The sequence below is a fragment of the Peromyscus maniculatus genome, chromosome 1 (genome assembly GCF_049852395.1).
Source record: "Peromyscus maniculatus bairdii isolate BWxNUB_F1_BW_parent chromosome 1, HU_Pman_BW_mat_3.1, whole genome shotgun sequence".
NCBI lineage: Eukaryota > Metazoa > Chordata > Mammalia > Rodentia > Cricetidae > Peromyscus > Peromyscus maniculatus.
In genome coordinates, this window is record NC_134852.1 from 19,839,005 (window position 1) to 19,861,852 (window position 22,848).

Genomic DNA, 22,848 nt, shown 5'->3' on the forward strand with positions numbered 1-22,848 from the left:
TCAGAGATCCACCTGCCTCTGCCTCCCTCATGCTGGGATCAAGGGTGCTATGCCACCACACACTGCTTCCCCTTTTCTTTGACAGAGAAAATGAACCCTTCCCTGCACCCCTAAACGCTATCACTTTTGCTCTGCTTACCTGCTACAGGTAATAAATCTCTGTCCACATTCTTTCTTGGCTGTGTTGTTTGGCAAAGGCCAAAAGACTTTGCACACATTAGGATGTGAAATCACTGTTTAGTGACAATGAATGCCACACCTATTCCACTGCTACCCCAGTGAATGGTGTTGGCGGTGAATTTTCAGAAAACGACAGTTCAGTGAATGGAAGCATCTCATCTTTGAATATTGTGCTCCTGCTCAATAGCACAATTTCAATAATTACATAACAAAGTACATGCATGTTGATTTTTATACTGAGGTACTAAATACGGCCTGGTAACTGCCTATGGCTGATCTTCCGGGGATATCTTTGATGTTCTGAGATAAAACTTGTGCTGGTGTTTTATTTGCAGCTTTTGTCTTACAGAGTTAACGGTTGCGTCTCCAGTAAGAAAGCAAAGTCAATGCTCAAATGTCCTGGCTTTCTCACTACCAACCTCCTCTCTTCATCAAACACCTCAGGGCTTTTCATGTCTGGGAAACCGTTACCAGGCCCCTTCCCACTACTTCTCTCAACTTCTTCAGATCCTATATTAGCCCTTCAGTCAGTCAAAAACTCTTCAGCGTGGAGATAAATAGGAGAGCGCCGAGAACCTAACAGCGAAAGAGACAGCGAATGCGCGCGTGGCCCTCTGGGAATTGTAGTGTCGGGAGGCACAAGCGGGCAGGAAACGGACTTCTCGGGCGCCCACGAGTCCGAGTTCGAGGAGCCGGGGCGAGCAGAGAGACGTAAAGCCCGCGCGCAGCCCTCCGGGGGCCACAGTATTAAGCTCTGGTGTTGCTCTCAGCTTTCCTCCTGCGGCTCGTGACCAGTGACGCACCGGGGTCGATCCTGGTCTACGCTCGCACTCCGAGCCCGCCAGCCACAGCACGAGGGTCAGGACCAAGGGGCGAGACCGGAAGCGCACGCAGGGGCCTCTGGGAGGTGTAGTCTGCGCGCAGGCGCAACCCCCCTAGTAGCCGCGGCCTTTGTTTTGCGACTCGGCGGTGAGTAAGATGGGGGCGTTGGGGTGGAGGTGGGAGGCTGGGCGGGCGAGGGGAGGGGTCTGAGGCCACAGTCGGAGAAGGTACCCAACCGCACCGGTGCGCGTGGAGCTCTCTCTGCTTCTTTACCCCTGCGGGTGTCGCTTCGGGGGCCAAAGGGACGGGACCGAGGAGGTGGGGCTGGCCTCTAGGGATCTCGGGGTCTTTGAAGAGGATCTTGGCCCCGGGTCCGAGCTTTGTCCCAAGACTTGGAATCCCCGAGCTTGGGGCAAATATTGCAGTGATTGAAAACAGCCTACCCGAGAGGGAAGGGCTTCTGTCCCACCTTTCCCAGCTGCCTAAGACAAACTGAGTGCCGCTCTGGGTGTCAGTCACCATTCTCATGCTTACATTAATACTAAGAATACGGAGTTGGGGAGATGCTGAGCAGGGAAAGTGCAAGCATGAAGACCGAGTTCGATTTCCCAACCAGCCGGATGGTATGCTCACTTGTTGTGTCCGTAATCCCAGTTTTCGCAGGGCGAGACAGGAGAAATCCCTGATATCCAGCAGTTAACAACACCAACAAGCTTGTACAGTAGAAAGTTTCCTCGTGATGTTTTTCAAAATGTCTTTAATGTTAGTTAACACACACCCCCAGTATTTCTGCATCTACCATGCCCTCCTATTCCCCATCCCAATCTAAACCTTCCTGTAGTGTTATTACCCTTTAAGTCTTGCATACCACTTTGTTCTTTCACCCCCCTCCCATGAAATCACCCGTGCACATGTACACACACACACACACACACACACACACACACACACACACACACACACATCCCTGTGGCCCCTTACAAAATTGACTGGCTTCTATGAGTATTTCAAATGAAACACATATCCGAAGATTCAAAGCTAACACCCACAGATAGGAGGGGGGGAAAAAAGAAGTTTGTCTTTTGGGGTCCGGGTTGCCTCAGAATGATTGTTTCCAGCTCCATCCATTTTTCTGAGAATTTAATAATTTTATTTTTCTTAGTAGCTGAATAGTATTTCATTGTGTGAATATACCACATTTTCATTATCCATTCATTGTTTGATGGCCTTTTAGGCTGTTGCAATTTTCTGGCTGTTGTGACTAGAGCAGCAATGAACATGAATGAGCAGGTATCTCTATAGTAGGATACAGAGTTCTTTGGGTATGAATCTGAGAATGATACAGCAGATTATATCATAGATCTGTTTCTAGCTTTTTGAGGAACCTCCACACTGATTTCCATAGTGACTGTACCAGTTTGCACTCCCCACAGCATCAATTAGTGCTCCCTTTTCCCCACATCTACCCCAGCATTTGTTGCTGGGATTATGGCTTTTTCCCCCAGGTATGTGTATGAGTGTTTTTTTTACACATGTATGTATATGCACCATGTGCATGCCAGTGCTCAAAGAAGTCAGAAGAAGGCATAGGATCAACTAGAACTGGAGTTACAGATGGCTAAGAGCTGCCACATAGGTGCTGGAACTGAACCTAGGTTCTTTACAAAAGCAGTAAGTGCTCTTTACTGAGCCACCACTCCAGCACCTGGATTATGTTTTCTCAACCTGCCACCCTCCCCTACCCTGCACCAAGAATTTTGTTTCATTAGATTAAGCATAGAGGCTGAAGCATCCTTAATCTGAGAGTCTAAAACTTTTGCACATTTTAAGCCAAAAAAAAAAAATGCAAAAATTCCAAACTTCAAAAATCCCTAAAATCTGAAACACTTCTGGTTCCAAACATTTCAGATAAGAATATCCATGAATAACTTTGGCCCCACAGGTGTCCAGCCTGACAATTTTTGCAGATATTCCCTTCCTCACTGCCCAGATACAGCTGCTATAAGGGTACCTCCAGGAGTGCAGTTTCTGGTGGACCCTAACTTGCCCATAATTCTTTGCCACTTTTTTGTTAATTCCCAAACACCATTTTATTTCATGGCTTGGTGGTTAGCAGCACATGTAGAGGACCCAAGTTGGATTCTCAATGTGGACATCAGGTGACACCTAACCACTCTAGCTCCAGGGAAGTCTGATGTCTCTGCCTTCTTACAGGCAAAGACAGACACACATGCGCGCGCGCGCGCGCGCGCGCGCACACACACACACACACACACACACACACACACACACACACCAATTCACTCACATATACAGAATAAAAATAAACTTTTAAAAGATGTTCTTCATCTAAATTGTTGGAAATGACCTTATACCCTAAGGTACTGTTGCCTGTTTACATATTCCAGGAGGTCACCTAGACTCCACAGGAAAATCTAACCTTCACCTCAACTGGAGAGAACCCTTCTAGCCTGTTTAACGTTCCTATTAATCAGCTGCCCCACCAGAAATAAGTCTAGACTGACTCAGCTAACGACACTCATGGTTTCAGAAACAAGTGACCTTTTAGGGCTTGGTTGTATATTTTACCAAGGAGGAGTTGGGACAACTGGAATCTTCCCAGTGGGCCCTATACCATACTGTGATGATGCAGACTTTTGGGCTGTTGGTCTCTCTTAGTAAGACTGCCTCCCTATTCCTGATGTTTTGCTTTCATTGTGGACTCTAGTTCTCCTGAATTAAAAACAGGTGTAGGGCTTACATTTAAAAGCAAATACCTGGACTTGGACTTCAGGAACTTGATTATTTAATTGTAGGGAATAACAAATAGAATACATTTTAGTAAGTCATAGACCTAACCTGAAAATACCAGAAGCAGAGAAACACAAGGTGAGTGAGATACATTGGCCCTGTGGTTGTAAAATCTCAGGGTAGACCTGGGTCATCCTTTTGTGTTCTCAGGAGCCCTCTTACTCTTTGTACCACCATCTTTATGGTCTATTTGGGCTGCTGTAACAAAATAGAGTGAGTCAATTATAAACAATAGAGATGCATTGCTCTCAGTTCTGGAGGCTGGAGATTCCAAGAGCAAAGTACCAGCAGATTCAGTGTCTTGTGAGGGCCCATTCATTATTGATGGCACCTTGCTGCATCATCATATGGCAGAAAGGGCAAAGGAGGGACTCAAGAGATGGCTCAGTGGTTAAGAGCACTTACTGTTCTTGCAGAAAACCTGGGTTGTGTTTCAGTTTATTTAAGTATGTGTATCTGTCTAAATGTATGTCATGTGTACAGATGCTGGCTGAGTAGGAAACAGAGTATCAGATCCTCTGAAGCTAGAGTTACATATAGTTGTGAACACATAACATGGGTGCTGGGCCATACACATCCTAGGCAAGTCCCCTACCAGTGAGCTATATCCTGGCCCCCATATACCAATTTTGATATGAGTGAAACTGAGTTACCATCTTTGCAGAACTAATGCTTAGTCAGGGAGGAGGTCACACAAAACATAAAGTAAGAATAATGTAAAATTACAGATTTTGGTAAGTGCTAAGAAAAGGAAAAGATTGTGGTAAGTGCTAAGAAAATGAGTAGTTTTCATTGTTTGAACAGTGATCCTTTACCAGTTTTCAAGAATGGTAAGAAATACTGTCCTGCTCATGTAGTATGTCTGCCAAGCACTTACTATGGCTGGGGTACAGTTGTTGCCCGGATGGACAGAATCTCTGCCCTGTAGGGATCCTGTTTCTTTCTGGTTTGCAGAACAGTTAAATTTTTCTGTTACTTTTAGGTGTCTTCCTATATAGTCCAAGCTGTCCTCAGACTTTCAATACTTCTGTTGTTGTTGTTGTTCTTTGTTTTTGTTTTTGAGACAAGGTTTCTATTTGTAGCCCTGGTCATCCTGGAACTCTCTCTGTAGACCAGGCTGGCCTCAAATTCAAGAGATTCACCTGCCTTTGCATCCTGAAAACAGAGATTAAAGGGGTGTGCCACCACCCAAAGATTTTCAATACTTTAATCCTACTGCTTCAGCTTCTTGCATACAAGGAAGACAAGTATGTGCCTCCATTCTGGCTAAAATCTATATAAATATATAAATTTAAATTTTAGTTTATATATGTATTTTGCTTGCATGCATGTATGTGTGTGTCCCAATGCATGCCTACAGAGATCAGAAGAGGGCATTGGATGCCCTGGAACTGTAGTGATAGATGGTTGTGGGCTGACATGTAGGAAATTAAACCTAGGTCCTCTGCAAGAACAAGTATTTTTAACCACCAAGCCATCCCTCCAGCCCCCATAAAAGCTATTTTTAAACTCATGCACTAAACTTTTCAAAATTATCAGTTTCACACATATACACAAACTCAAGCTACATGCCACACAAACTCTTTTCTCTTGGAACCATTTCTTGTTTCTTTCAGATTTAGAAATCAGACAAGAAAACAGATTTTCAGATCCAAAACAAAGCATCTCTGGAAAATTATCCAATAGTGGTTTTTCTGATGGGAAAACTGGGGGTGGCGTATGGCACTTCAAGAATAAGAACATTGTAGGTCCCTGACAACACAGGTGTGAAAGGTAAGTGGAGCAGGTGATTTTCATTCCTGTGAAAATACCCACTTAGAAGAAAGAGAATGGGGCTGAGGAAAACTTGAGTCTGAGCACTGATCTCTCAGCTCAACCAATGACTTTTGAAAAGCAAGGCCCCCTCACATGTGAGAAACACATGGAAAGGGAGAAGCTGGACTCAAATGATCAATCAAAAACTAATACAAAAAAGAAACTCTACAAATGCCAGAAATTTCTAAAGGCCTTTAGTCACAGTTCAGCATTCATTGAACATCACCAAATACACACAGGAGAAGGAAGACTTTATTCATGCTGTGAATATGAAATGGTTAAGCACTAACCAAACACTATAAACAATCAACACCAGTGAGAAACTGTGCAAATGTTCTTAGTGTGGAAGGGCCTGCAACTAGATTTCCCCACTGATCCAGCACCAGAGAACTCACAAAGGTGAGAAGCCATATGAGTGTAGTAAACGTGGGAAATCCTTCAGCTTCAGCTCTTCCTTCAACCAGCATGAGCAGACTCACACAGTTGACAAGTCCTATGAGTGCAGTGAGTTATGAGAAGGCCTTTCATCAAGTTATCCACCTCACCCAGCACCTACGAACCCACAATGGAGAGAAGCCCTGTCATTGGGAATTTGGCAAGGCCTTGAGCCATAGCTCATCCCTGACCAAACACCATCAAATCCACACTCAAGAGAAGCCTTATGGAGGCTGTGAGTGGGAGAAAGCCTTCACACAGGAGAAAAGCCTTATGAATGCAGTGACTGGCAAGGCCTTCGGCCACAGCTCAACTCTTAACAGAATATCACAAAATAATGAGGAAAAGCTAGCTTGCTTCCCTCATTCAGCATCAGAGGAGCCACACAGGAGAGAAGCTCTATGAATGTAGTGAGTGTAGAGCCTTCCGCCAGAATTTCTTTCTCATAGAACAGCAGAGGATTCACACCAAAGAAAAACCTTATGGATGCATTGAATGTGGGAAATCCTTCAGCCACAGCTCATCACTCAGCCAGTATGAAAGGACACACACTGGGGAAAAGCCTTATGAGTGTCTGCATTGTGGCAAGGCCTTCAATTAGAGCACCCAACCTTACTCAGTACCAGAGGATCCATAGGAGATAAACCATACAAGTACAAGGACTATGACAAAGCCTTCACACACAGCTCTTCTCTTACCGAACACCAGAGAACTCATACCTACTCCACATGGGGAAGTCTTAAGCCAATCCATCCAGTACTAGACTTACCACTGTCATTCTCATGAGAACACAAATACACATAAAGTTGTCATGTACCACACTCTCCTCAGAGGTATCAGAAATGTCAGTGACCATCAAGCTCCAAGTCATTCCTGGATCTAAACAGTAAGAAAACATGGACACCATCAACATGGGTCCGTCAACCTTGAATGCTCATTAATGTATTCTAGTATCTACAAAGAAGAAATTGAACAAGTACAGGTCTGTGATAATTTTTGTCTTCAGTTGTGTTCGAGGATTTACCATATTTCAAATCAGAGCTGTTCAAAGTGGTGAGAAATTTAAAAGAACTAAATGACATCAGAATTTGTTATTATTGCACATGATACTCTTGAAGTGGTGCTTCAGAATAGGACAAATAGACTCTGATAGTCCCAGAAAATACAACAGCAAAGTGTTTCAAAAATAAATAGCATCTTCATGGAATTTCTATGAATACTTGACTATCTCAGCACACAGCTGATTTTTTTAAATAAATTGATAATGGTATACCCTTATCAGCAGTGCCACAGATTTCAGTTCTATATTCCAAAATATCAGCCTACTAAAAACAGAAATTAAGTTAGATATCTTAATAATTTTACAATAAATTAACTAATGTGCAATAGGATTCAAAAACTTTGTATGAGAAGATTTCAGACATAGAACTACTTACATGGAGCCTCAGATTCTTAGGTGACTTCACTCTGTTCTCAAATTTTACTGCAGAACACATGGGTATTAGAAATGCAGATACTGCTGTTTTACGAAAAAGGGGAAGATTTATTCAGTTGTTAAGCTACCATCTCATGAACAAACTACTTCTTTCCTGAAGTAGTTTTTCAGTAATTTGTTTATCTCAATGTCCAGTAACCTTTTGTTTTTGTTACTATTTTCGCATTTGGTTTTTAGACAGGGTCTCAGGTAGCCTACCCACACTAACCTTGAACTTAGCTATGTGGCTTAGACTGGCCTTGAACTCTTGGTGCCCCTACTTCTGTCTCCTAATTACTGGGAGTATGTCACTACATATGGTAAACTTTTGCTTTTATGCCCCAGCCAGCGGGGTCTTCAACAAGGGCCTAAAGGGAGGGCTGGCGAATGAGAGGGACAAGAGACACAAAGAATGAGAGCAAGACAGGATGTCTGATCAAGCTCCAAAATCTTACTTTCCTCTTAAGGCATATATAGGGAGGGGCAAAGGGAGGTGCAAGCAGAGAGGGGACTTTAATCATGGGTTGTTCAGCTAGCAGGGAACGTTGCTATGTGGATTATCTATCTACTCTTGCCTATCTGCAGCATGGTCACCCGATTTCTGAGAAGAGGTTCTGGTGCTATGGAGACTTAAGCAAGACCTAGATCTAAGAAAAGAGAGAATTCCAAATATGGTGGCATGTTTGTCAAGGGTCACTTAGGCTTATGGCTCCCGTCACTTTTATATTCAACTTGAAAGCTCTTGGGTTTTTTTTTTTTGAGGGGGGGGGTATTATTGTTTGGTTTTTATTGTTGTTATTTTTATTTTTCTGTCTATGTAGCTTTGGAGCTTGTCCTGGAACTCACTCTGTAGACCAGGCTGGCCTCGAACTCACAGAGATCCACCTGCCTAGGTGGTGATGGATTTAAAGGCGTGTGCCACCACTGCCCAGCTGAAAGCTCCTTTCAATATTTAGCTTCAACACTTCATTTTTATATTTAACTTGAAAGTCCACAATATTTCATTGAAACCCAAATCCACAAATAGTTTTCTGAAAACCACAACCTGTAAATGGTGACTTGTCATAATTTGTTAGAAAGAATATTGGCTGGTTTTGGTCCTCAACTATCAATAGTGTTTATATCAGATGATTTTATTTTGTAATAATGGTGCTAGGGTATAAATTTCTAACTATTCTAAAGTTTCTCATCAGTAGTGTTTACATCAGAAGATTTAATTTAGTAATCACAGTGCTAAGATAACAAATTCCTAACTATTCTGAAGTTTCTTTTGGAATGAGACATGTTTTAGTCTTCCAACATTGTTCTTTGGTATGCTTGTGGGATGCCTTTTTGGAATTGTTGTGCGGTGTGGGTGTGTGGACTCACGTGGGTCCATTGAGTGAAGACTCATAGGCACCTTAAATGAATCTAGCCTTTCTTGGCTTCAGGGGGATTCAGCCTCTAAGGACTGAAGCACTTTTGCTTCGCCCAGGGCATTTTTATTTTTCTCCATATTTACGCTTTAGCCAGCTGATTTCCATATGCTCAAACAACCTGAAAGAAGCTTCCAAAAATACAATGCCAAGTACAAATTTCTTGATTGTCAGGTACCACAGTTTTCCGGGTTTGCCAAACAAAAGTTTTGCATAGGCTTTGTATCCTTGGGAAACTCTCAGACAAGATTCACATAGGGCAACAAGAGAATCAAAGGGTATCTGCTAAACAAAACATGGATTAGAGGAAGGTGCTAACACTCTGGAGCCAGGCCAGGTGTAGCCCAGTGGGAATGCTGCACAGAATTGAAAGTTTTCAGTGTAGGAGGTGGTGACACCTGTAATTCCAGCATTAAGGAAGCTGAGACTGGAGTATTGCTACATTTAAGGCCAGCTTGGGTTATATAGTTTTTGAGACCCTGTAAGGGTTGGAAATGTAGCTCAGTGGTGTGCAAGGGTGCTTGCCTAGCATCTACCACAAGGCCCAGGATTTGATCTTCCAAACAGGAAAAAAAAAACAAAAAACTGAGCTATGCATGATACATATGAGTGAAGATGTTGCAGTAAAACCCATTATTCTGTATGCTAGCTTAAAAGTTGTTCTAAATGTAACTACACATACACACACACCTATACACACCTGTCTTAAGGGCTGGCATTTAATAAACATCTATAATCAAAGCACCAACAAAGCAAAGGCAGTAGAATCACAAAATCAAGGCCACCATGAGCTATATATAGCAAGAGACTGCCTCAAAAATATAAAATTTACTTTAAATATCAAAACTAGTTGTTGTATAATCCTAGCACTTGGGAGATCAAGACAGGAGGATCAGAAAATCAGAAATTCAAGGTCATCCTCAGTTACTTTGCAAATTTGAGGCAAGGTTGAGCTGTAAGACCCTATCTCAAAAAAACACCACCACAAAAAAAAGCAAAAATCCAAACCTGCGTAACCACAAGACTCCTCCAAAAGCAGGTGTAGTTACTTTAATGTTTACCCCTTTATGCTCCATGTTACCATTCCAACATACAAACATACAAAACTATCTTTGAAATCTAATGTGCTCGTCACTTGCAGCCCATCAGTTCATTGGAGCTACATTTCAGGTGCTAACCAGACACATGTACCCACCTTACTGGACAAAGCAATTCTGGTCCTTTGTTCAGCTGTTCTGACCTCTGTTAAATGACTCATCCTTTCCCTGCTTCTTCCTTGAGTGGCTACAGATAGATGTGTAGGAAAGACCAGTTTAAGTGGCTTAATGGGCTCTTGGACTTAAATCTACCTGAAAAAAAAAAAATGTATACTGCAGAGGGAAGCACCCAAATAGGCAGTGCAAGGATCCTTACAGGTGATGAGGCCATCTGATCAGTTCTTTTTAAGGCAGCGGTTCTCAACCTCCCTAACACTGCTACCCTTTCATACAGTTCTTCATGTTATAGTGACTCCCAACCATAAAATTATTTTGTTGCTACTTCATAACTAATTTTGCTACTGTTACGAATTGTAATGTAAATATATGTATAGGATATCTGATATGTGACCCCCAAAGAGCTCATAACCCACAGACTGAGAACCACTGCTCTAAGGCTTTGTGAGTGAAGTGATTTGAGTCTTCTCCCAAGTAAAGGGAACAGGCTTTTCTCCACATGTTCCAAGAATCCCATATAAAGAAAGCTACAGCAGGGATGGTATCTGGATCTCAGACTCACTGCATGGAGGAGAATGTCTCTTTCACTAACACCCAAGGCAGCAGCTCCACATTTACAAAACAACAAACTATAAAATGAAGAATAAATAAATACTTTATTATATTAAGCCTCTGATTTGGGGGTTACACAGATTGCCTCTTCAAACATTGACAGAAAGAGACACCTTTCTGTATCTGCAGGGCAATTAAATTTATGGTAAGGCAACAGAAACAATGCTGTAATCTGAAATTAAAGCAAAACCACAAGATCACCTATGTAGGCCATTTGGTTCTCTTAGCTCAGATACAGATCATTTCTTCAACCTTTGTTAGTATTTTTAAACCTGTTTTGACCATTACCCCCTAATAAATACATTTAACATGATAGCCAAGTCTCAGATACACAGCTGAGAAGTTTCACAAAACAATACTTGCCTTTACTGCATGATGCATTCTGACCTACTTGATTCTATTTCATTGCTTTGTAATGCCAGTGGCCATCCACTAACTGGATTTCACAATTTACTAATGGGCTGAAACCCAGAGCCCAAAATCAGCATTTTTTGTGATCTTTGTAAGTGACTCCATATATGAAGAGACATGTGGCTTGAACTCACAGTTTTTGTTCTTGAGGATTCAAAAGTAAACCTGACATCACATATTTACAGAAAGGCCAAACAGATGGCAAGAATTGTGTGTGAACAAACAGGGAGCTCAAGGAGAAGCAACTGAGGCAAGGAGGGCTCAAGAAAGCACTAACAGATCAAATACTTTAAGGCAACTCAACACTTTGTACCATGTCAAATGACCAGAGTGAGTGTGGTAATAAGAGACTGCAGAAAAGGAGTTTTCCCTCATGGCTGATGGCTTAGGACATAGCCTAAAGTGTATTTCTAAGATGAGGGCTTCTTGTGGTCATGCCCATTTCCAGTTGCTTTCAGCACATTAGCATCCAGAAAGTAAATACAGATATGCCCATAGATATCACAGGAAGCCACTATCACACATGAGCCTTAAGATCACTGTCATGTCACAGGATACTCACAGCAAAGTTGCTCATCCTTACACCTGAGGTTGTATAGGGAAAACAACCACACTAGGAACTGTCAATCCTCTCAAGCTTTGTTTGTGGCAGACAGGGGCTCTGGGTGTGGCTTTTCATATTTTGTATGTGACTCTTGTAGTGCTTGACCACAGCCAAGCTGAACAGGAAGGGTTCCTAGCAGTCCTGGCTTACCTAGCATGTCTCAGTGCTGTGGCTCTTGTGATGCTCCAGAAGGTTCAAGATCCATGCAAAGGCCTCCCCACATTCACTACATGTGTAGGGCTTCCCTTGGGATGCATCAAACTCATCAGCTGCAGGACATCCCGCAGCAGAAGTTCCTGGGTCCTGCCCAGAATCATGGCCATACACATGAAGTACCTTCCCGGCATCAGATGGCACTTTGTAGCTGCTGGAGCTGGAAGGACACTCAGGTTCCTCCTCATCCTCGTCATCTGGATGAGGCCTCTTTGTCCCAGTGCCTTGATGTGGGATATCCTTGTCCTGGGCTGACTGCTGGATGACTGATTGTGTCTGGGGACTGGCAGGACTTGAATCCTCATCCTCAGCATCCAGAACCTTCTGAGGTTGCTGTTCCTCCTCCTGAGCAGTATCTATTGAAGGGCTAACAGGAACATCCCTTGAAAGCCTCTCCATCACTGTCTTCCCCATGGAGACTTCCTCGAACACATTTCCTTTGCTTTCCTGCTGCCCGGTGCTATCTGAAACAAAGTCAAAATGTGAGCAGTCCTATTTCCCAGGCTCTGAGACAGAAACTGACTTGAGTTGAAATCAAGACAATAAATAAAGTGTGAAGCCCAAAGGGCTGAGCATAGGTTAAATAGCATCGGGTAAGAACAGTGACATGCACAGCCTAACCCTCTTTACAATTCACATCACACAGCAGCTGAGTTTAGTATCACAAGCCTCACAAGACCCATTATCTGTTCTTCCCCCTCCCAATCTGCATGCCCTTCTTTAACAGTCTGAATGTCTGCTGAGCTCACTACTGAGCATTACTCCTAGGGTGTTTGGAGGTCAAGGTGGCCACGTGACCCTCTTCTGTTCAGAAATTCAAATGGTGAGGAGGAGCCTCCTTCCTGCTGTGGTGAATTAAGATCTGAAGCGCTATTCTGACTAAGGTGACTTGGCAACGGAGGGTACAAAGAACTATGAGAGGGTTCAGGGGACATGTCTGTGACCAGTAAGTACCAAATGAGTCTAGGTAAGCTGTCCAGTTATACCCATGGCCCTCAGTGAACCACCATAGTATCTGGCTTGGCCCTGAAGTCAACCATGGCCAATGGAACAGTGGCATGCACGTGTAACATGCAGAGGTGTGATATGTGCTTACCCTCTGGGATTCTCCCCATGAAACCCAGCAGCATCTGTGAGAAAGCCAAAGCCAGCCCTTTGGAGAGGTAACAAGAAAAACTGAGGTCCACAGCCTCAACTGAGCTCCATGGAGAGAGCCAGTGTCATCCAGATTGTGTGTGGGAGACCATTGGGACATCTGAGCCCTAAATAGGCCTCTGGATGGCAGTGGTTTTGTGTGTGACCTTCAGCATCACCAAAATGGAGTAGAAGGGCTAGTTGAGCTCAGTCAGTTGACAGATCATAAATGTATAGTCTTTTGGGTGACATGTTTTAGAGGAATTCATTGTGCAGCAAGAAATAATGAAATGGTATTTTGTCCCGACACAGTGGATAGAAAAATGAACACAGTCAAAGCTAGAGTCTCTGATGAGGTTAATCAAAGTGTGAGGAGCCCCATCAGCCTTAAAAGAAAGTTGTACCCTTTATGCCTCCACCAGGCCGTCCTATATCTATATCTATCTATAACTACCTAATTTGACTTCACCTGGGAGGCTGCCTCCTGGCAGTTCTTCCACCGCACAAGGTTCCTCTGGTTCCTCTGTCTCCAGCGTGGAGGATGAACCAGCCTGGAAAAACTGACACCCTGAGGTTTAGAGAGAGAAAAAGTAGAGGAAACACAAAGAAAGCTAAGAGGCTTCATGTCCTACTGGGTCTCTGGGACCCAGACTGCAACTACCTTTTTCTCTGTATTAGGACAATTCCTATCCATCTGCCCCCCCCCAGCCCCCCACCACCACCACCACCAAAGCTAACCTCTAGTCAGAGCCCCTGGAAAGCTGAAGTTTCTAACGAAGATAGCAGAGGCAAAGAAGAAGATCTTATGTGAGGCTAGAGGCTGCCTATGAGCAGGTAGGAAATGGGGAATGTACAGAGAGCAAAGTTGAACACATAGCATAAAATGGAGCTCAGTAGCAGGGCACATGCCAAGCAGTTGTAAAATCTTGGATCAATCCTCAGTACTAATAAAACTAAAATACAGAATTAGAACTAAAAAAAGGCCTCAAGAGTCTACATATGAGCCTCCCTATGAAGAACTTCAGTAAAAGATCATTCCACAGGCACAGCTCTGCACCAACAACGTGGGAATGCTAGAGTGTTGGAGCCATGAGGCCTTTCTGGATCTTAACACTCCAGTTCTCATAGGCCAAGGCTGCAAACAAAGCCCCTGAGTCCAGATAGAACTCAAAAGTATAGAACAGGACAAGTGGAAAACTTGGCAAACAAAACCTAATTCAAAAACATGTTCTGCTCCAAACAACTTGAATCAACCTTGGTATCCCAACTACAGTTCCTGGGACAGGGTCAGAATCTTCCATGCCAACAGTTCTGGAAGAAGATGCAGGGTGGAACATGAGCCAGTGGGAGGTGGGTCTTACCCCACAGGAGAAGCTTGCTGTAACTCGTCAGGTTATCCTCTCTGGGGTCCAGGTGGTCCCATTCTGACTGTAAAGGCTCCTGTGGAAATGATAATGGCTTCTCAAACAGTAGCTCTGACCCAACCCAAGTTATACTGAAGCAATGCTGTTCTTTAGGTTCTACCCTTGAGTTTCCAAAAGGGCAGCTTTCTTAGCCAAAGCATTATAGATGTATGGGTTCCTAATCCTTTGCTGTGACAGAGTATTAATACTGAGAGGAGCAACAGTCAGAAGGGAAAATCCATGTGAGTGGCCTGACGAGATCAGCCTCCCAAGGCCAGCAGTGGCTCCTTTACCCACCTTTGTCTCAGCTGTGGCAGGGTTGGCTTCTTCATTCTTTTCTCCCTCTGTATGCTCTTCATCAGGGTGCACAGATTCCAGAGTAGGCCAGGCTGGAAGAAGGGGAGCTGAGGAGACAAGTTTTCAGTGGCTGTCTATCTCCAAACTAAGCATATCCCACTGCCTCCCACATGGGCCCCAAGACAAATGTAGAAAGGCGTCCCCGTGTACATGTCACAGGTCCCAAAGCTCAGTGAACACTGCACTTGTCTGCAATTGACAGAGCAGGGTGGACACAAGAATAAAAAATAGAGACAGCCGGGTGGTGGTGGCAGCGGCGGACACCTTTAATTCCAGCACTCAGGAGATAGAAGCAGGAAGATCTCTTGAGTTTGAGGCCAGCCTGGTCTATAGAGTGAGTGCCAGAGCAACCAGGGCTACACAGAGAGACCCTGTCTTGAAGAAGAAAAAAAAAAAAAAAAAAAACAAAAAAAAAAAAACAGACATTGAAGCTCATCAGTGACCCTAGAAATGCCAATTCAGATCACAAAGGAAGGACTTTTTTTGTGCCAACTAGTTTGGTAGAAATGTTAAACAACACACAGAGCAAGTGGACACCCTCCTATGCTGGCTTTAAATGTATCACAAAGGTTTTGGATAAACACATGAATGTTAAAGTGTACATGCCCTCCATCCAGTGGTTGTTAGAAAACCATGCCTCACATGCTAGAGTGCCCACAGTAAGGCCATGCTACTGTAGCCCATTTTTAAAATGCAAAACAGAAAGGCTGAGTATATGGAATGCTGAGCATCTGAGGAGGCAAGTTTGATCACAGCTGCCCTATTTGAAGAACAAATGAGAGGGCGCAAGTACACCATGGCCCTACAGACCTTCTGTACACGTGTGATATGGAAAAAGACATGACAGGACATCCTCCAAGATGGGGTAAGGAGAAAAAAAATTTTTTTGGCAGTACTGAGGTTTTAACTCAGAGCCTCATGCTGCTAATGGGCACCCTCCTATGCTGTCATTGAATTGTATCTACAATGAAATTATTTCTTGGTTGATAACCATGTAAGGCTGACAAAATTTGCAAGACAAATTGAGCAAAAAATAAAAAATAACACATCTACCATATGCAATGACCTACAGAAACAAGTCCCAACTACAGTAGACACCCATGCCTTGCTACCTGATCTCCCCCTGGCTTTCATGCTGCCTCTACCACATCCTCCCTTCCCTAGCCACAGACCCCCTTCTATCACCTCAATGAAGGCCAGTCGAGGCTAGAGGACTGCTGCTACTTACAAGTATCACGGCGTACAAGGATGTCTCTAGGTCTTAGGTTTCTGCTGGGACTCAACAACCCACGTGGTAGCAGCAAGGGCTCAGGACACCTCTCACAGTCTCCCTCGCTGAATGAAGATGATGACCCACCCGGAGAACACAACATCATTCCTGTGTACAACCAAGGCAATAATGACTCCAATAGGCTGAGACACGTGTAACAACCATACAGCAAATCCACCACGGTGGGCCAGGTATGGACCCAAGGTATGACTCAAACAAGCCCTAGGCTTCCGGACACCATCGCAGGCCCCACCCTTAGACATGGAGGAAACCTCCAGCTACCAGTGCACCCAGAATATTTACCTAGTTTTTAAGAGCCTGGTACCTGCCTTTGATTGCCCTCCATTTCTTCTCCTTCCTAACATCTGGAAAGCAAATGTGAGGGCAGGAACCCAAGACAGCTGTCCTAGTCCATGAGGCAAGCCTGATGGAGATGCCACAGGGCAGAGAGGTGGGGGCTCAGATCCCTGGTGACTGAGGAGCTCCCTTACCAGCTCAGGGATGGTTGTTTCTGTGCCCCTTAACACATGGGGTGACTACACTCTCAGGAAAGCCACGGCTGGGGTCTGAACCCTATGTTGCAGATTCCAATCCTTCCAGGACCTCCTGCCCATCTCCTCTAAGGCATGCTTTCTTCTGGGGTGGCAGCCTCACCTGGCTCCTCCAGGATGTCAGAGAGACCCTCCACCAGGGAGGCAGCCTTCTTGCAGTTCTCAGGATACTGGGCTACCACCCAGGGACGAACCCTGTCTGGCAAGATGCCCAGGAACTGCTCCAGAACCAGCAGCTCCAGGATCTGCTCTTTGGAGCAGGCCTCGGGCCGCAGCCACTGGCGGCATAGCTCATGAAGTCTGGCCAGAGTCTGGTGAGGCCCAGCTGCCTCCTGGTAGACAAACTCCCGAAAGCGCAAGCGGGAAAACTCAAGATCAGCAGCAGATCTCTCAGTGATGGTTTCTATTTCCTTCTGTTTGCTGGATTCTTCCTGTTGGTTGGGTTGATCCTTTTGGCTAGGCTCATCCTGTTGGCTGGATTCTTCCTGCTGACTAGGTTCTTCCTGTTGGCCAGGTTCTTCCTGTTGGCTGGGTTCTTCCTGTTGGCTGGGTTCCTCCTGTTTGCTGGGCCCTACCTGCTGGATGGGCTTCTCTTGCTGAATGAATTCTTCCATTTGGATGGACTTATCCTGCTGAATAGACTCTTGCTGGATCAGTTCCTGCTGAATGGGCTCCTCCTGCTGAATGGGCTCCTCCTGCTGGTTAAGTTCCTGTTGGATGGAAGCATCCAGTTGGATGGAAACATCCTGTTGGATGGGCTCCTCCTGGTGGATAAGTTCCTGTTGGATGGAAGCATCCTGTTGGATGGGCTCCTCCTGATGGATGAATTCCTGTTGGATGGAAGCATCCTGTTGGATGGGCTCCTCCTGTTGGATGAGTTCTTCCTGTTGGATGGACTTATCCTGCTGAACGGATTCCTCCTGCTGGTTCAGTTCTTCCTGTTGGGTAGGCTTATCCTGCTGAATTGGCTCTTGCTGGATAAGTTCTTCCTGTTGGATGAGTTCCTCCTGCTGGATGAGTTCTTCCTGTTGAAGAAGTTCCTCCTGCTGGATGAGTTTTTCCTGTTGGGTTGGCTTATCCTGCTGAACTGACTCCTGGTGGATGAGTTCTTCCTGTTGGATGGGTTTGTTCTGAATGGGCTCTTCCTGCTGCATGGGCTCTTCCTGCTGCATGGGCTCCTCCTGCTGCATGGGTTCATCTTGCTGGATGGGTTCATCTTGCTGCATGGGTTCTTCCCACTGGTGAGGCTCATCCTGCTGCATAGGTTCTTCCTGCTGCATAGGTACATCCTTCTGGCCAGGTTCTTCCTCCTGACTAGGCTCATCCCGCTGACTGGGTTCTTGCTGCTCACTGAGTTCTTCCCTCTGGTTGGGAGGATTATCCTGCTGACTGGATTCCTCTCCCTGGCTGGGCTCATCCCTCTGACTAGGTTCCAGCAGCTGAATGGGTTCTTCTTCCTGGATGGGTTCATCCTGCCTCCTGGGTTCCTCCTGCTGGCTTGGTTCTTGTTGCTTAATGAGTACTTCCCTCTTATTGGGTTCTTCCTGCTGGCTGGGCTCTTCCTGTTGGGATCTATCTTCTGACTGCAAAGTAGGTGGTTCTGGGTGGGGTAGGGAGCTTCTGGGGGAGGCTAGTGCCCTCTCCAAAGGCAGCATCTTCCCAGGCCTCCACAGAAATGCAACTATATCTAGCCAAGAACTCAGCAGAGAGAGCAAGGATAATGAGGTACCCAGGAGAGGTCAGCAATACCAGGACCTGAGGAAAGACAGGGGATATCAACAAAACAAATGCCCACATAGTGAGACCTCAGCCATGGCACACTCAGGCAAAGGAGAATGAAGGAGGGTGTCTGAGCACAACCATGTACCCACAATACCCAGGTCTCATACAGAATTATTTCTAAGCAATCTGCTCGCTACTGTCAGTGGAATTCCAGCTTTTTACTTATACAAATAAAAATTAAAGTAAGAATAAGGAAGGGCAACTTTATATAAGATGGTAATAATAGGATTTTTTATCATGAATATGAATATGAAAATTTTCAGGACAATTTTCAATTATAAACCTAGATGAATATACCATACAATATCAGTAAATTCATTCTTACTAAGTATATTGTATATATGATGTAGGTCACATCACAACAGACTGGATTTATCCCCAAAATACAATGTCAGTTTAACATCTAAGTATGTATTATTAGGACTTTAGTTCTCCAAAACAAAAAGATCTAGGTGCAGCATTGTTCTTCCCATGAAAACAATTAAAACTCAGAGCTGGGGAGATGGCTCAGTAGTTAAGAGCACTTGTTGCTCTTGCAGAGGACCCAGGCTGGATTCCCAGCACCTACATGGTGGCTCACAACCATCTGTAATCATAGTTCTGGGGCACCTGATGCCTTCTTCTGACCTCTGAGGACACCAGGCATGCACGTGCCACAGACATGAAGGCAAAACACTGCCATACATAAAGTAAAGAAACCTAAAAAAAAAAAAAAAAAACAAAACCAAGCACACACAAAGAAAGCATTTTTTCTTCTACAAACAATTTTGAGGGTTTCAAAATAAAATCTGTCCATGACCATAGCTAACACCATCAACAACATGACCACTGTCTCCCTACCTAATCCAGCTTACCCTACAAGCACCATTCTCACTTCTTACAGGCCTGGATTCTGAAGTGGTTTCTCAAGGTCCATATGCCCTGCATGTCCTTTCACACACACACACTTGACCATACTATTTCACACTACTTTATATCGGCATGCTGTCTATCTCCCACACTGAAACCTGAGCTAGAAGAGCAGGCTTATTTATGCACAGGCCACTATGGGCCCAGCAGTTTGGGCTTATGTATTTGTTCACTATGCCTTTTATAAAATGTATTTCTTTGTTGAAGGGTATGTTATATATGCCTAATGGCCAATAAGAATCTCATACCCATCTATCTGGGATCAAGTTTAGGACCTATTTGAAGGATAAATGGAGAAAAAGAATGCCCCAGCTACAGGGACAACCTCACCCCTACCACCTACAATGGCAGCACCCATTCCTTTATCTACACTGGGGATACTAAGATCACAACACCCACCCAATACAGCTTAGCATTTTCTTATAACTTCTTTATCTCTGAGAGTGGGTAAACTGCCTGCTTTCCTTACAGGTGTCAGGTAAGAGCTCTGTCTGGCTCCATCTTGTCATCATCCGTCCCTACCTGCATTTTCTTGTCACTTCATCCTGCCATTTTTTAAAAATCCTGTGTTTCAACCACTTAATATTCTAATGATTCTTCTTGTCAAGTTCAACTACTTTAAAAAATAAATTTCTGGTTTTAAAAACCTGCTAAACTTTGGGTTTCCTCCCTACCTCAAATTTAAAAACATTCTCTTAGAACAAAGGTAGCTAATGTAAGGCCTTGGATAAAAGTGTAAGTCCTTGAGGTTGTCTTGATGGTGACTATTCACCTCTGTACCTTTAAAAGAATACAAAAGTGCACACAAGGGATCATTATTAAAATAGTTGCTTTCTGTGACCCCTGCCAAGAATATATTTTATATTTTCATATAAGGTCACACAGAGTCAAACAGATGTCCTAAATAAACTGGCCTGGGTTTTTTTAAAAAGCCTCAAGATCACAGACCCAAACATCAGGAGAAACGGCTCACTGAAATATGGGGCCCTGTTCAGGCTCTAGAGCAGCAAAGGGAACTTCCATAGGACATTATTGGAATGTGGAAGGATGACCTTGTAGCATCCAATGTGACCTCCAAAAAGCTGGCTGAGATACAAACCAACATAAGACAGGTCTAAGAGGAGAGGATTGGGCATGGAGGCAGTGGTGGAATACGAAGCAAGAGGCGCCTGGCGGTGGTGGCGCACGCCTTTAATCCCAGCACTTGGGAGGCAGAGGCAGGTGGATCTCTGTGAGTTTGAGGCCAGACTGGTCTACAGAGGGAGTTCCAGGACAGCCAACCAGGACGGTTACAAAGAGAAACCTTGTCGCAAGAGGCAAGGAAAGGGACAAAACACTAACAAGTAGACTCTGGACACAGGATAGGAAGGACTTCTATGACCTTAGAATTGTTCTATGTAAAAGCCAACCCTCAGCACCCTTTACCTGTCCCTTCATAGGTAACACTAGGAAAACTAATCTTTTCTATTCCTCCTCAAACCCTCCAGGTCAGGACAGCACCTAAGAGACACCCCTCTGTCGTAAATGGAGCTCCTGGACAGAGGCCCCGAAGTGTCCTCTGCCCCCTTAACAGAGAGGATCCCTGCACTCTAAAGCCCGTTGTTGCCCCTCAGTCTAGTGGATTCTCTCCCGGAACCGCCCCCCCCCCCAACTTTCCCGTACTCCTCCCGCCCGATGTACCTACAGACACCTTCAATCCTGCCTCTCCAGGACAAAACAGGGATCCCCAAGCCCTCCCCTGGCCTTTATACATACTCATCTTTCATCTTTCCCTCCATGGACTTCCCATCCCTGCCAGAACCTGCACGTAGTGGCCTCCACCCACACTCGCGTCTCTTCCTCTGCTGCAGTCTCCCACCTTGAAGGGTCCCGTGGACTCTACCCTAATCTACATCTAAGCAGCTGTGGCACTGCGCCCTCTGTCCACCGCACATGTAAAAACCACACCCCTAACCCTAGCCCAGCCCACGTGTCCCCCAGATAGCCCTTCCCAACACAACACAAGCGAACTGCATTTCCGAGCCACAATCCCACAAGTGGCACTCCCACGCACACATTAGAACCACACCCCCGATCCTGCCGCACACCATGCCCGCCCCACACTCTGCACCTCGCGTCGCTAAGTTCGCCTACAGCGTTCCAGAGCCACACCCCCAACCCAAAAGACTTAAAGCCTACTTCACATTTCCACACGTGGGAACCATCAGTCCTAACCTCTCCGCCCCAAAATCAAGCACCAGTGCCCGAGGCCACATCCCCATGCAAGTGCCTTGGCGCTTCAATCCCCTCCAGGGCACAGCACCTGGGGCCACACTCCCAAGGTGGGACCCAAGGTCTCTGCTCCCGGCCCAGCCCAACAAGGCAGGCCCATTCCTCCGCCGGACCCTCTACACTAGCCGAACGCCTACCGCCCCACGACCAAGAGCGCCGGGCGGCCCGACCCACCTGCTGCGCAGCGAAGCCCCACGGGCTCGCGCAGTCTCGAACACGGAGAGGTGATGGCGGCCCACCGCAGTACGCGTGCGCGGCCTGCAGCGCCGGAACCCGCGACCCCCAGCACGCCGCGGGGCGGTTCGCCAGACCTGGGCGGGGCCGAGCTGCTCCGACAGCGTCGCCAGTCTATCAGAGGGAAGGCTGGCTCCGCTTCGCTGCCACGTGCGCCTGCGTCACTTCCGATGCCATGACAACGGAGTAAACAAACGGAAACCTGAAAGAAAAAAAAAGTCTAGGACCACCAGAACCTGAGAGGCGGAGACGAAGACCGGAAAATACCAGCTTAAGAAACAAATACACGGCACCATGAGACCCAAAGACACTGGAGACGGAGTCCAGAAATCCAGAGATGAGACACAGAGACACTGAAATGAGACCTACAGACACAAAAGTGGGGACCCAGCACAAATTGGGGACTCGAGATCCTGCGCAGTCAAAAGACAAGTAGCACCCCAGTATGGGCAAACAAGAGTTAAATACCCACTGTAGGAGAAACATTCTTGAGGCAGGGATTCAGGGATGGAGCGAAGGCACTGAGATCAGAGCCGCTGACTGGGTGAAAACAGTTCAAGTTCCAGAGAGCAAACTGATTTCAAACACCTTGTCAAATCCTTGCTATCGCTACACTGAGCAACCAAAGAAGTTGGGGCTAGACTCCTGCAGAGATGGGAAGGAAGCTGCTTTCCACAGCAGAGCTTCTGAATGTCATTTTGGTTGTCTGGGATGGTTTTTGATATGTGTAGCTGAACAACTTAGCACTGAATAGATTTCATTTCTTTTTCCATTCTGACAATTTTAAGTTATATCACAATCAGAATGGTTCGCTCCTCCATTTTAACAATCACACCCTCCATCATCTACGACCCCTGATGTGCGGTCCCTCAGTACAGATTTGTCCCTACAGATTTCATATAAATGTAAACCTATAGTGCATGGCCATTTG

General features: G+C 45.3%; 2 protein-coding genes across 2 annotated transcripts in view; both read right to left on the minus strand.

Moving 5' to 3' along the window:
• LOC143273055 (vomeronasal type-2 receptor 26-like) overlaps positions 1–1,048 on the minus strand; it is a 31,416-nt gene extending 30,368 nt beyond the window's left edge. Inside the window, exon 1 of the transcript XR_013050920.1 lies at positions 140–1,048. The gene's annotated coding sequence lies outside the window, so the exon portion shown is untranslated. The remainder of the gene's footprint in view (positions 1–139) is intronic.
• Positions 1,049–10,807: 9,759 nt separating this feature from the next.
• On the minus strand, positions 10,808–21,981 carry LOC102923919 (uncharacterized). Its single transcript, XM_042272693.2, has 7 exons — positions 21,858–21,981; positions 16,825–18,476; positions 16,129–16,278; positions 14,841–14,947; positions 14,502–14,580; positions 13,610–13,708; positions 10,808–12,470 (listed from the first exon to the last, which is right to left on the minus strand). The coding sequence occupies exons 2-7, from the start codon at positions 18,374–18,376 to the stop codon at positions 11,944–11,946; spliced, it is 2,514 nt and encodes an 837-aa protein (XP_042128627.1). The 5' UTR covers positions 18,377–18,476; positions 21,858–21,981; the 3' UTR covers positions 10,808–11,943.
• Positions 21,982–22,848: the final 867 nt, after the last annotated feature.

What these genes read in the sequence shown, in the direction of transcription:
- LOC102923919 (XM_042272693.2), bottom strand. Translation starts at nt 18,376, where the DNA reads ATGCTGCCTTTGGAGAGGGCACTAGCCTCCCCCAGAAGCTCCCTACCC. An exon ending in CAGCAAGCTTCTCCTGTGGG is followed by an intron (nt 13,709 to 14,501) that starts GTAAGACCCACC and finishes TCTAAACCTCAG; the next exon opens with GGTGTCAGTTTTTCCAGGCT. An exon ending in GCCAGGAGGCAGCCTCCCAG is followed by an intron (nt 12,471 to 13,609) that starts GTGAAGTCAAAT and finishes ACTTTGTTTCAG; the next exon opens with ATAGCACCGGGCAGCAGGAA.